Source organism: Quercus suber, unplaced genomic scaffold (assembly GCF_002906115.3).
Source record: "Quercus suber isolate HL8 unplaced genomic scaffold, Cork oak 2.0 scaffold_672, whole genome shotgun sequence".
NCBI lineage: Eukaryota > Viridiplantae > Streptophyta > Magnoliopsida > Fagales > Fagaceae > Quercus > Quercus suber.
In genome coordinates, this window is record NW_027070113.1 from 1 (window position 1) to 14,159 (window position 14,159).

Consider the following 14,159-nt stretch of genomic DNA (forward strand, 5'->3'; position numbering starts at 1 on the left):
GCAGGCCTAATCCTCTGTTGTATCAAAGATCATGTAGAATTTATAATGGTCTCTGTATTGTTCTTAGCTTCATAATCAGTTTTAATCAAGTTTTAGAATGAGAAACATGAGGAATAAGGACATTGTAGTATTTTGATATTTCTTCAAGTAAAGCATCAATGTGTTGGCTGCTTCTTAGTTCGTGGCTTCTTGCCCCTTTCCTTTCCACTTTCTATTCTTGTATACAGCAATGAGTTGCAGGCATGTACTCATTCCATAAGGACCTAATTAAACACTGAACTAATAAATAGAAATTGAGCTTCACAGTCCCATGGTTATTTTTTAGGTAAAACTACAATATGTATTGATTGAGTGAAAAAAGTGTCAACGTATCAACCATATTCATAAATTGTATGATACATATGTGTATTATATAAATCATATGTGTATTTGATTTATAAATCCCATGTATCGTTCATAAAAAAAAAAAATAATAATAATAATAATAGAAGTCACATATCTGATAATACATAGATATATGTGCATTTAAATTGAATTTTTTTTTCAAATTTCTGCTTTTACTTGAGGGTAACAAGTTGTTGGACTTGTTTTTTAGTAAAAAATTATTGGGTTATTGGTTGAACCCAATAAGATAACTTGTTCCTGATTTTTATTTTTTATTTTTTTAATTCTCTTACTCTCATACAAAATTTGGACCTCACTTAGACATTTTAGTTGGACATTTGATTTTTTTTTTTTTTAAATATAATTAGGAATAAAGTATTAAATAACCATATAATTTTTATTTTATTTTTATAAATCCAAAAAGCTTGAATGTCAAGAAGAAATAATAAATGTTGGAGATGATGAATATATAATTTTGCAATGTTAACCACCAGGGGTGATTGATCTAGTGGTCATGTTATTATGGGCTCACTCTTAAGGGTTTGAAAGGTAAATGTCCCAAGTTCAAATCCTGTAATGGGAAGCGTACCAAGTGAAAGATGTGAACTTAAGTTGCCTCCTCCTCTATCTATTTTTAGTTCATCAAAAAAAAAAAAAAAAAAAAATTGCATTGTTCGTTAACACTTCTAGACTTGGAAGATTTTTTGTAACATATGTGATAAGGTGGTTATATAAATATCTATATATATATATATATATATTGTGTAGTAGAAATAGAATTGCCTCTATCTATTTTTAGTTCATCAAAAAAAAAAAAAAAAAATTGCATTGTTCGTTAACACTTCTAGACTTGGAAGATTTTTTGTAACATATGTGATAAGGTGGTTATATAAATATCTATATATATATATATATATATATATATATATATGTGTAGTAGAAATAGAATTGATTTCAAATTAAATTATAAAGTTCAAATTAAGTTCTTAAAAAAATTAAGCTCTACGTATTAAAAAATGTTTAACTCGAAGTTTCAAACGATAAACCTTATTAGTTTTAGTGTTTTTTTTTTTTTTTTTTTGTGATAATCAACTACACACCTTTTTACGATAACATTGTTAAGGAAAAGTGCTTAAAACAAATTATTTGATGTGATTACTTGATACATGCATCTATCGTTTATGAAAATTATTTTACTGAAGTATTTTTCATCAACGGCATCATCACACATAATGGGTTATGGGTTTAAATTTAAACTTTTTTTTCCTTAAAATTGTAGAATCTAATTTAAAAATTTGGAAAAAGATATTGTAAAGTTTAATTTGAAATGACTTTAAAGGCATAAACAATTTTTTTTTTTATACAAGATAAAATTCTACTTTAGAATAATCTAAGTTTATATATGTATAAAGCTCCCTCTTGGAAACTTGAACTACGGCCCTTACCCCCTACACCCCACAAGCACTTATACCTGTGGAGTGACCATTGCACCAAGGGTGTGCGGTTGGTATAAACAGATATTTTCAAAGAGTAACATTTAAGACATTGTTTTCTCATAGATTCACCATTAATATCACTTAAATTAACATTAATCACAACATATCAACTTAACAATCATAAAATAAATTTATGTCTTATATTCAATTTTTTTAATGAGAAAAGAACATATATTCAACTGATTGGCACCTCCTCTCCCATCTATCGGACTATCTAAAAAAAGAAGTTTGATCCTATATATGGTTCTCGTATCAGATCATTGCACATCCTTTAATTCTTACAGTCTGTCTGAATGAATGCACCTATATACGGGCCCTCCATTTAATTTTCTTGCTTCATGCACGTTCATTACAGTGCTTTCTTTTATGGTTTCATTTAATTGATTAGTTGGCCTTTTTTTTTCAACCCTTGCAATGCCACCAACAAAATAAAGTTCCACTTTTCCTACTGCAATAAACTTTAGCTCTACCCCATATCCGTGACCAATTGATGATTTAAGGTGGCTAGGTAGTAGGTACCACCACCCTGAATTTGTAACTAAAATTCTTTTTCTACTTTTTTTGGCCGAACTGCTTAAATGATGATTAGGACCTGTTATCCTTCACTTATACGGACTAGAATTCTGAAGATTCCAAATGACTCCAAAATATGCTGCTTGATTTGATTTCTAGTTATTTTGGTTATTACCATACCAATTGCATATGCTTCTCTTTTTCCATAACTATTGCAGATGTTCTACCATTTGCCACTTCCAAATTTACATTTAGCACAATCTAATATTGAATTGGTTTCCAAGAATTTTCTAACAGTTAAAACTCATTCGAAATGCACATGAACTGATTGTGATATTTCAACACTCTAAAATAATAATAATAATAATAATAAAGAAAAAACCTTAGTGCTAACAACAAGAAAGAGAAGAAAATAACATGTATTGTGTTCCTATATTCATTGGTTATTAAATAAGTTCGCTTAAAAATAAGCTTGAGATTAAGAGTAACAAGCACTGGTTTAGATGTGCAAGAGTGCAAGACCAGGGTGCAGAATGCAGATACAATACCAACCCTTCTACCAATAATCAACTTACCATTCTAAGTAGTATTTGGAAAAGAAAAGGACAACATAAACAAAAAAAGCAAGATCATTCTTAAACGAATTACAAACCCAATTACAATGCATTACAGGATCACTTATGATCAAGGACATGTAAATCCAATGAAGACCCATTAAGCAACTTTTGAAATAGAGTACCTTGAGGACAAGCCATTAAGGTCATGACCTTTCTTAAGGCACTCCAATGAGGTAGGGTTGATCTGTACGAACAAGTAATTGCCAGCAAAAATATCACCAAAATGAGCCTGACTTTCCTTGAATCTCTTCAACACCTTAGCACATGAGAGTCTCACTGAAGAGAACAGCCTAACTTTCCTCCTCAAGAACCTTCTCAAGCTTGGAACTTTAAGCTTGAATCTCCTCCTTATAGGCACCCTTTTGAACCTGAACCAGCTCCTTGATTTCCCAGCATACCTCTCTCCAATTTCTTCATCATCATAACCATCAAAACCATCATCACGTCCAAGTCTTTGGTAAGGAAGAAACTTGGTTAGTGAGGCCATCTCAGTGCCAGACATGGCTAAAATTTTAGAAACAAAAAACAAAGACAACCCAAATGAATGTATGTTGTGGAGAATGTATAGCCAGTCCTTTTATTTCTATTCAGATAGTAGTCCAACTCTAATTATACTCTAGTATAGTTGGTCTTCTTATAAAATACGTACTATATTAATAATCAAAGAAAGGAAAAAAGGGTTGGTTTTCAGAAGCCGTTGGATACATTAAATGCGAGAGAGGAAGCTGGTGAAAATTGCCTAGTGGTACCAAAAAACAAATCCTTGTAGTTGTATCTCTTGCATCAAAACATAAATAATATAACCAAAAAATCCATGCCAAAGACTCTCCAAGGAATCTTTCGATATCATCCAACTAAGGTCGTCGAGGTCCTGGTCCAGATCTTTGGCGAAGGTTGTCGTAAGTCTTAGAAACTAGCAACAGTCGTGGATCATCTTCAGGTATTTCACGTTCCTGAACCCAGAACAAAAATGGACACAGTTACGAATATGCACATAATGGGAATCAGTTATGAATATGCACATAATTCATATATGAAGAGATATCTAGCTATATGAGGGCCAACATGGCCAGACATAGTAGCAATTGCAGGCATTTGGATGCATCCAGAAGATGAAGGACTGGAATTTGACAACTTAGAGGATATTGTTATTGACTGTAAAAATAACTAGCTGCACTTTCTGCTATGAAGCATTACAATTTCTGGTTGTGTTGGGCTGGAAACAATCTAGGTCATTACTAACTTTTTGGATCTAAAAAAAAAAAAATCCCTCATACATGACAATAAATGATTTCTATTCCCTCCTCTGACTTAGTCTTCAATGCTCAAAGAATACTTTCTAGCCCAGCACTAGCAGTCTAGCACAATTAACTTAAATGTTGCTCCGCCAAAAAATACTCAAACAGTAGTTTTAGGCTCCTTTTGTTATAGATTTCAAATTGTTTTCAAAGTTTTCAAACAATATTTAACACCATAGATTTCTAAGTAACATCCAGAGTAATTTGCAGTCTAACAGCTAAGTAACACCATTGTTGAAACAGACGTGCTAAGAAAATCACTCATGAGAATTTACTATTTCTTAAGCATTATCTGGGCAAGAAACTCACTTTTAAGCCCTTGTAATATGCTTCCACAGCAGGAAGTGAAGGAATAAAGTTGCGAGCTTGCATCAGATCCCATATGTAGTTAGCAGTAGTATATCCACCAGTCTGCAAGGATATATTATAATTTAGTTGGAAAATAGACAGTATAAACCAAAATATACAGGCTAGGAAGAATGACAAAGAATCATATAGAGCCAGGACAAATAACAAAATCTCTCTTTCTCCCTAGCAACCACAGGGATCTAATCAAGTAATTTAACAAGGTATTACGTACTTTTTCACCAGAAGCTAAAAGGAGGAGATCACTCCCCATTTTTGGGCTCAAGAAAAAGTCCCTGGAATTCATGTTTACCTGCATAAGAAAATGTAGAACCGCAGATAGGGTTAAAACAATCAAGACAATGAATCACGAACTCAAGTAAGAAGCTACATAACAACCATACCAGCGTGTCTTGAGCAAGTTGCATTCCCTTGGGAGTATGTCCAACCATGGCTCCCTCTACAAGTGTCTACAACCACATAAATCACAGTAATTTAATGTCTGTATAATACAATAATATCTTGATACAGTATGCTCTGCAACGTGCAACTAATCTGAGTGAAGTTCGCCTATGTCATCAAAAAAAAAAAAATCTTGATATGACTGTACATTACATAAACATGAAATCCACTTTTAACTGGCACAAAGTAACCAAACGATTGTCCCTGACAAACATGAATAGAAACATCTTTGTTGTCCCACCAAGGAGCTTTTTCCTTTTCAATAACAAACTCAATATCATTAAAATAGCACCCCCCAAAACAAAAGCACTATCCTAGTACACAGGGAAAATGAAAAGAAAGAGCCAAAAGGAACAAAAACAAAATTGAAAAATACATCTACACAAAAAAGTAATGAGATAAACATTGGGATGGTGGAAATTTATAATGGGAAAAAATATTCTAAGAAAAGCTGGTCCGATAAACTTTTTTGATTAGTACAAATTACCCTGATAACTTGATGCAGTATTAACAGCATAGTGATATGTTCATTGGGTTGTCTAAAACCAAGAACAATGTAAAACTGTAAATCCAAAATTTTGTCAAGATCATATAAAAAAGGTAACAGCATTCAGATATTAAGAATTAATATAGTCATTCATAATTGCAATTCTCTCTTAAAATTTTATTCTAATTTCTTGGGAAGTAGTATACTCTTCCTGTCTATCTGTTCATTAATTTTTAAAAGAATTTTTATTATTTACTGAAAGAAAAGATATATGACTTAGCACATTGCAGAAATTGTATTGGTTTAAAAACTCACCACATATAGTTCCACTATAGGCGGCTTCCCTGAACTCATGTAGTCTTCAAAAGTTTTAAGGCCACGATCGATGTCCCCAGAATGTAGATAGCACCTGCAAATAAATGTTAGTTTAAGGCAATACAGAAATATGTAAAGTGGTACGGCCAAAAAGAAAGGTCAAGTAAGATAAGATGAAGGCAAAATAAAAGAATATAACATCAAGAGCACTGTCTAGTAAATAGAGTAGGTATTCTAGAACACATACATACAAAATACAAAATGGCAAGGTGGATAGAACGTAATCAATGTCCAGAGAAATCAGGTTAATAGAGAGATTCCAGAATAGAGTCAACAGACACAGACAGACCTAACCAGAGTTTACAAGGAATGGAAGAAAATAGAAAAGCCTACCTTACAAATATATAGATCAGTGGAACTTCTGAAGATACAACCAAAGAAAAGATTAAGCTTTTGGCTCACTGCAAAGGACCTATAAAGTGATGGCTGAATTGCAAATGTTATTTATTAGCCATGACAAACTTACTTGGCAGTGCTGCTGGTCCTGAGTTATGTTTTTATTTCTCTTTAACAATATATTTTTTGATAAGTATTCTCTTTAACAATATATCATAATGCAAACCACATCCCATCCAAGAATATGCCTGGGCAAGTGGGATTTGTAAAACCAAAGATATTCATCTATAGAACTGCTCTAAGCTCATCAACCAGACCATACAGTTTTTGCCTTTTCTTTTCTTTTTTTATTAAAAAAATTCTAACTAACATGCAGCAGCTACTGGTGAGAGATACCAATTTCATGAGAAAATCAGCAGGGCAGTTAGCTTACATGTAAGTTCACCTTCACATCGATAACCAAAAATTAATTTTCTTCCAGTTTGTTATCAGAGAAGCTTACATAATTTTTTTACCAATTTAGCTTGACTCAAATGGACTGGCAATGCTCTAGCTTAACCAAATCAGACAAACACATATTCTATATGTATTGGCCACTTTAGGAGCATGCCTTGTTGCAGTTTACATATGCAGATACACACTCTTTTTGATAATTATAACCAAAATTATTTTTCTTCTAGTTTTGTTATCATAGAAGTGTAGCATATTAGATTCTCAATTTTAAAAAAGAAGAAGAAGAAGAAGAAAGTGTAGCATATATGTTGGTCAATTAAAATAAACTCAAATGGATTAGAAATATCCTTACATAATCAAATAAGCCACACACACACATCCCACTCCAGCTCAAACGGCACACAACCAAAAATATGCATTCGCCAGTCAGGAGTATCAATTGTTGCATTTTACAAAATTTATCTAACGCACACAACAAGAGAATCACAAATCATTAACATCAAAATGGGTTGCAGATTAAAGTAGGCTACTGCACCAAATGTTCCATGGCCAGGATGCCCATATTGAGTAGTTATCGGGAAGGTCATGTAAATACATATTCTAAACCTTATATAAAATTAGTGAATCTGTGACAGCTGCATCTCTTAATGACTTACATGCAAAGGCTTTTTTCACTCTTTTTTTTTTTTTTTTGGTTCCTTTTTAGGCCAGTGTTGCACAGAGAAGAACAGATCAACTAAACTAAGAGACAAAGCTATTCTCACTTAAAATGCAAGTATGAACCACAAGTGAAAAAGCACACATGCACTAAGAATTGAACTTTTCAGTCATGATCTTAATATCAATGAATGCATCTGTACAAATAAACATATATCATGTATGTATACATGTATTTGCCACATCCATGGTAGTCCATAGCTCATTTAAGCAAGAAATAATTTGAAATTCATCAACAACTATTTACCTCATAACTTGCATCACAATAAAGACATCAGGAGTATTTCCATTATTCTTTAGCATCTCCAACAAAGTTTCCATCACCTACCATGGTCATAAAAAAAAAGCACCCATATAAAAGCAGAAAATTACTTCATAGCATTCAACAGAAAATTCTCTCAATTCTTAGATATTAAGCAACAGAAAAATAAATGAAAATTAAGCAATTAATGAGTTGAAGCTTCTCTTCTTTCAGACTTTTTTTGGTTGGTAAATGCTTCAGCTGTTTTTACTTTCAACTCTCTGCCTGATCTGCTTGATTTTTATACTTTCTTTGTTATTTAATTTTTTTTTTTTCAGTTTGCCTCTGGCCCTCTTGGCAAGCTGCCTGTGTGCTTTGCTTTCTTTGTAATTTCTTTTAGCTTTTTTTCAATGAAATTTATTACTTATTAAAAAAAAAAATCACTAAAACCAGCAACAATAAAGAAAATTTTATGTTATAAGTAAAGACTTCTACATTAGGGCTTCAAAACAACAATATTTTCCTGGTCTTCTGTGTCTGTATATAATTATAGGTACAAACTAACAAATGAAATAGGTGACAGAAGGTCATGAGAGCATATTATTCAGACAAAAGTAAGGCTTGAGCTTGCTTATCCGAAAAAAAAAAGAGAGTAAGGCTTGAGCAATTCATTTGCAGCCATGATGACAAAACCTTTCAAAATGAAGAGCTTTACAAGCGACATTGCCCTTCTTAACTCGCATGATATTGCAGGATTGGGCATAAGACATCATACTGATGGGGATCTACTAATCAAATGCAGCCTCTCTCAGTAAACATAGCCCAATTTTTATTCTTTCTTATTGATTTCAGATTTCTTGGACACAGAATACGAACAATTTTAAACAGAACTTGCCAGAATAAGCTCCTTTTGTTTTTACAGATGAAAAAATAAATGTGAAAAGGGGAAAAAAAGCTCAAATATACTAGAGCATCAAGAATGTCAACTAATTTGATGGTGGTAACAAGGTTTTAAACTATGTTCAGAAGTAACATGTAACCTACAAAGTTTTAATCTAATTTTACAGCTGGCTTTTCCCAAGTAAAGATTTGTATCATAAGCATTGGCTCATCATCACATATAATGCTACCTTGTCAGACAAGATATTTTTTTTCCCTTGTTGGTAAGTTGCATGCACACTGGTCTTGAAACCATGACAGCATAAACTCACCCTTCCACCTTACTCTTACAAGGGGAGAAGGTACTAGTGTTGGTAAAAATGTGAAGCACACATGCATCTTGTAGTCTATGCGCAATTCACAAGTGCACACCTTGTTGAAGTATAGTGCACATGTTTCAAATGTAATGAATAACAACCTCTAATATTCATAGCATATAATAAAAAAAAGTTAATAAATCAAGATAATATATTTTGTCCTAAGCTCAAATGGATATGGCATTGCATAAAATTTGTAAGTTCAAATTTTAAATATTTTTATAAGTTCAAATTTTAAATAAATTATTTAAATTTTGAAATATAAAATTTGTAAACAATTAGCAATGAATAATATGATAATAGTCTAGTCACATTAAATTTACACATAAAAATTTATACAATACTTATCTTTTGTGCTTTATAAAAATACATAATTATAATAGCTATGATTAAAATGAAGTATTTGGTTCAATCAAAATATATACCAAAGGCAAAAACCAAAAAGCACAAGAATGATAAAATTATAATTGTTCTTGTCTTTTGATACAACAACAAAAAAGCCTTAGTCCCAAAATTTTGGAGTCGGCTATAGATTCTCAACAAATTAGTTAGGGTCAATCACATTTATTCTTTTCTTCTATTCTATTTTATTTGAAGTCATACTCTTTGTTACTTCGTTAATTGACACGTCCTTTTTTTTTTTTTTTTTTTTTAATATTATTTTTGGTCTTCCTCTATCTCTGTCATACTCTTTGTTACTTCGTTAATTGACACGTCCTTTTTTTTTTTTTTTTTTTTTAATATTATTTTTGGTCTTCCTCTATCTCTTTTTGTTCCCTCAACTAGGATCAATTCACTCTTTCTTATCGGTGCATTAATTGCTCTCCTTTCATGACCAAACCATCTCAAGTGACTTTCCCTCATCTTTTCATCAATAAGGGTTACCCTGATCTTTAAGTGGATTTCCTTATTTTGAATCCTATTTTTCCATGCATTTTCACTCATCCATCTTAACATTTGCATTTCAGCTACACTCATTTTATGAACATGTTGCCTCTTAACAGTTCAACATTCATTAGAGCACAGTAGTTCGTATAGCAGTTTTATAAAAATTTCCCTTTTAACTTAATAGATATTCTACGATTGCACAAGACTCTTGATGTGGTTCTCCACTTCATCCACCCTACTCTTGTCTAGATTCATCCACTAAAACTATATTGTTCTTGTCTTTTTATATGTAAACAAAAAAAATTTTGTGTAATAAAACACCTTAAGAATACTATTTGTATAATGATTCAGTGGTCTATGTCATTTCCTTCACAATTAAGTAATTAATTATAATGATTCAAATATTTTTAAACCGAAAAAGAAAAAAGGAATGCCTAGGCAAGTTTTGTGCTTCTTCAAAAAGCACCAAAAACTTGTTCACTTGAGACAAGCTTCATTAGATAAGATTTGCTTTGGCCAACAATGTGCTTAGGCTTTAAGCTTTAAGCATGTTTTTGAATGTCGTTTGAGCTAGCACTTGTTGGCTTATCAGATAAGATATTTTTGTTGTCAGTACCAAAATTTGTTAGAACAGTCACACACATGCATAGGAGCTGGAAGAATTTGATTTTTCTTAACAAGTAAAATCAAGAGGTAAGCAGAGATGTCGACTAGTACCTCTACATTCTTGAGATCAGCACAAGCATGAAGAGCAACATGATAAATCATCAGCTGCCTGTTTATAAAACCTCCACGCCTAAAAACATATTCGGCAGTGGGTATATTATACATTTCTTCTTCTGAAACACCCATCATCACATTTTCAGCCGTAGTGCCAGTTGAATCAACTGCCAAAGAGTCCTTAGACCGCTCAACAAACTCAATGACCTTTCCACAAAAGCAAAATATTAGAAAACTCTTAAAAGAAAAATGAGACAATACAAACTAATTAAAGCAGAGAAACATATTTGGATACTTTGGTGGCAAAATCATCAGCTACAGGTGTCTTGTTCTTGTGTGCAGTTATAAGTCCTGCATAGCAGAATTTGTTCAACCCAACACCAGCAGCAGTCATATCACGAACAATTGCATACCTATCATGTTAAAGTGTAGCTTATAATGTTGTAGTAAAAAATGTACCAAGGTAGGCCAATATGAAAACTCATAGCAATAAGTAACATACACTCGATCTAACCGGCCTGCTGCAGCACATGCATTAAGTAGACAGACAAAAGTTTGGGCATTGGGCTTTACTTCAGATTTCTTCATTTCTTCCAAAATCTTTTATTCAAATAGAAAAAGTTATTAAGAAAACAGTCTGATTAAGCTTCAAATGCTATACAAACGAAATAATGTATTCATTACAAATTAATGCTCCAATTTACCTGGACTGCCTGGTCAGAGTTTTTGCATTTCCCGCATAACGAGATTAAAATGTTGTATAAATTAACCTATAACATTAATAAAAACACAAATTCAAATCTGTACAAAAAAAAGATTAATAATAAATTTGGCTTACATAATTGAAAGCTTTGACATTAAGAGATACAAAACAGAGCACATGCACAAATATTGGATCAACTTATTTACTGGACTAGTGGATTCATGCATTTGAAAATAATTATATTTGCAGCATACTATAAATAAGAGAATAAAACAATCTCTCCCTACTTGAAGGGGGGGAAACTTCAAAAGGGACATATTTATTTTTGGTACAGGTGAATGCACACAGCTTCTCCCTGAAACACACACACAACAAGCACAGAAAAAAATCCTAATACTGATTGCATAAGCTTATCTTATCTGTGATTCACTGTATCAGCCACAAGAAGTTCTCTGTCATATTCAAGCACAATGCCCTAAAAGGTATAGCAAATACAATAAATAACGAACATGCACAACCCTGCTTCACACAACTAATATTAAGATTTAACTAACCAAACCCATCTTCTTTATGTCCTATGGGAGAAACATCAGCACAAAACAAAAATCAAACCAATATGTTTCTCCTTGCAAGATTTTAAACAGAAAAAGAAAAGGTCCCAGCTTCCTTGCTACTTGTTCCTCATACACATCAGCACTCAAACAGAACATTAACATGAAAAAACGAATTGGGGTTCTAAAATTCTCAGAGAGATCACATGAGAAAATTTCAATATACAAACATCACACTTCTGACCTGCAATAAACCCCATACATACACAGCATCAATCATCCAACCCAAAATATAAAAATAAAAACCAAACAGGCCTCTATAATTGCTCAATAGGATCAATTTAAAAACCTGTTATCTACAAACATCACATTTCTGAAAATCCCATATATACTAAATGGGAAAAACTTAAGCTCCCCAATTAAATTCAATCACTTGACTGCATTATGAATACAGAACAAGCAGTGTTATCTTCCCTAACGACAATTAAATTCCAATGCAACCAAGCTGTTAAATTTAATTTAAGTAATATAAGCCGCAACACCTAAGAAAAACTGTAGTCCTAAGTCCTACTACATGAATTATACTAGTTCTTTTTTAAAAAAAAACGAGTAAAAGACACATACATCAGGAAGCAAACCGGTGGTTTTCATTTGATCCTTGAAGTAAAAACCGTCTTGCAAACGTACGCCTTTCATGGTCCCAACAATGAGGGAGTGGAACACATCCCTTGTGGGCTGCACCCCATCCAACATCATATCATCATACACATCCCTCAACAAGAAATGCCTATATAGTATACACCCATAAAAATCAAGTCTTGTACTATATAAAAAAAAAGTAAGTTCTTTTCACATACTAATAAAGATAAAGATGAAAAATTTGTTAATGTTAAAAAGCTAAAAATGAATGTATAGAAATATTATTAAAAAAAAAAAAAGTACCTTCTTTGGGCAGTGAGTGAGCCCACAACAGAGTTGTACTCAGAGACATTGTTGGCGTAGTTTCGCTTTGCATATTCTTCTGTTGAAGCTGCAAAGTACCGGCGACCCAGTACTTGAGCTACTGATCTATGGTGGCCTGAAAATTTATATATAAAAAAAAAAAAATTCATATTTATGAGATTTAAATGAAAAAAAGGGGAAATTGGGAAGGTGGGTTTTTGAGAGATTGGGAAATGGAAATGGAGGATTACCGGTGAAAGACTGGAAGAGGAGCTTCATTGCTATTCGTCTCTGTTTCTGTTTCACTCTGTACAAGTACAAGTAAAACCCTTTGGCTATGGGATAGTGAAATTTTTGGCCGGGTTTTTTGGGGTTAAGCGCACCGTTTTAATTTATGTGGATATATGGGCTGGGTTACTTAGGCTCGATTTTCTTTTTTTATTTTTAATATATATATTAATGAATAATAATCATGATATATAGAGGAAAAAAAAAAATTAGAGGATAGTCCCAATCCATCTCAATCTTCTAGGGAGAAAAGCCAAGACGGAAGAGAGGAGATGATCAGGAGCCAATTCTAGTTATAACTAGTAGCCCCACGAGCACAGTTACGGGGCAAAAATGAATCTCATGCATATTGGGTGTATTTTCATAAGAAGTTAGAAAACAGTATTTTGAGTTTAAAATGAGATTTTAAAAAAAAAAACTATGAAGACTTGTGGTTGCAAAACAAAATTTTGGGTTTTTTAAACATTATTTTAAGCTTCAAAAATGTCTAACCGAGCGGATCTATTATATTCTAGTAAATCTTGAAAGTTTAAGGATCCGTTTGGTAGAGGAATTTGAGTAATGTTGTTTAAAATGATGTAAAAATGTGATTTAAAAAGTGATGTCAAAAATACGTATTTATAGTATTCATAAAGAGGAAAATGTGTTTGATAATGTGTTTTAAATAGATATTTTGGTGTTTAGAAATATGAAGTTGTGTATTTGGTATCTGTGTGTGTGTTTTTTTTTTTTTTAAAAAAAAAAAAAAAAAAAGCTTCCACCGGTATTGTTACACATCAAAGGAAGACAACACACAGAGTGGGAGAGCACAATGAATTTACGCGTGGAACAACATAGTGAATTTACGCGAAAGACAGCACAATGAATTTGCTTCAAGTGGGCCCATAGTATTGGACTCTCATGTGAAACACAACTCAAACAACGCTTGAACACTAAACTCAAACAACAATAGTTAAGAATCACTTACCAAACACATATTTCAGCATGGGGCCCACCTGTTTGGGTGTTTAAACAGCAAACAACATTATTAAAGATGAGATACCAAACGGACCCTAAGTACAAGATAGATTCAATTCATTTTGATTTA

At 32.5% G+C, this 14,159-nt stretch overlaps 2 protein-coding genes across 2 annotated transcripts; both read right to left on the minus strand.

Annotated features, from left to right (window-relative positions):
• Positions 1-3,132: 3,132 nt before the first annotated feature.
• LOC112024034 (uncharacterized) lies at positions 3,133-3,512 on the minus strand (the record flags this gene model as incomplete). Its single annotated transcript, XM_024056675.2, has 1 exon — positions 3,133-3,512. A coding segment is annotated over exon 1 (380 nt), but the record flags the coding sequence as incomplete, so codon positions are not given.
• A 255-nt stretch (positions 3,513-3,767) lies between these two features.
• Positions 3,768-13,178, minus strand: LOC112023968 (pentatricopeptide repeat-containing protein At4g35850, mitochondrial; the record flags this gene model as incomplete). The annotated part of the gene is given in 13 exon segments (XM_024056604.2): positions 3,768-3,963; positions 4,618-4,719; positions 4,889-4,966; positions 5,058-5,123; positions 5,918-6,011; positions 7,731-7,807; positions 10,586-10,795; positions 10,884-11,001; positions 11,091-11,188; positions 11,293-11,358; positions 12,467-12,629; positions 12,785-12,920; positions 13,036-13,178. Coding segments are annotated over 13 exon segments (1,335 nt in total). The 5' UTR covers positions 13,064-13,178.
• Between the last annotated feature and the right edge of the window lie 981 nt (positions 13,179-14,159).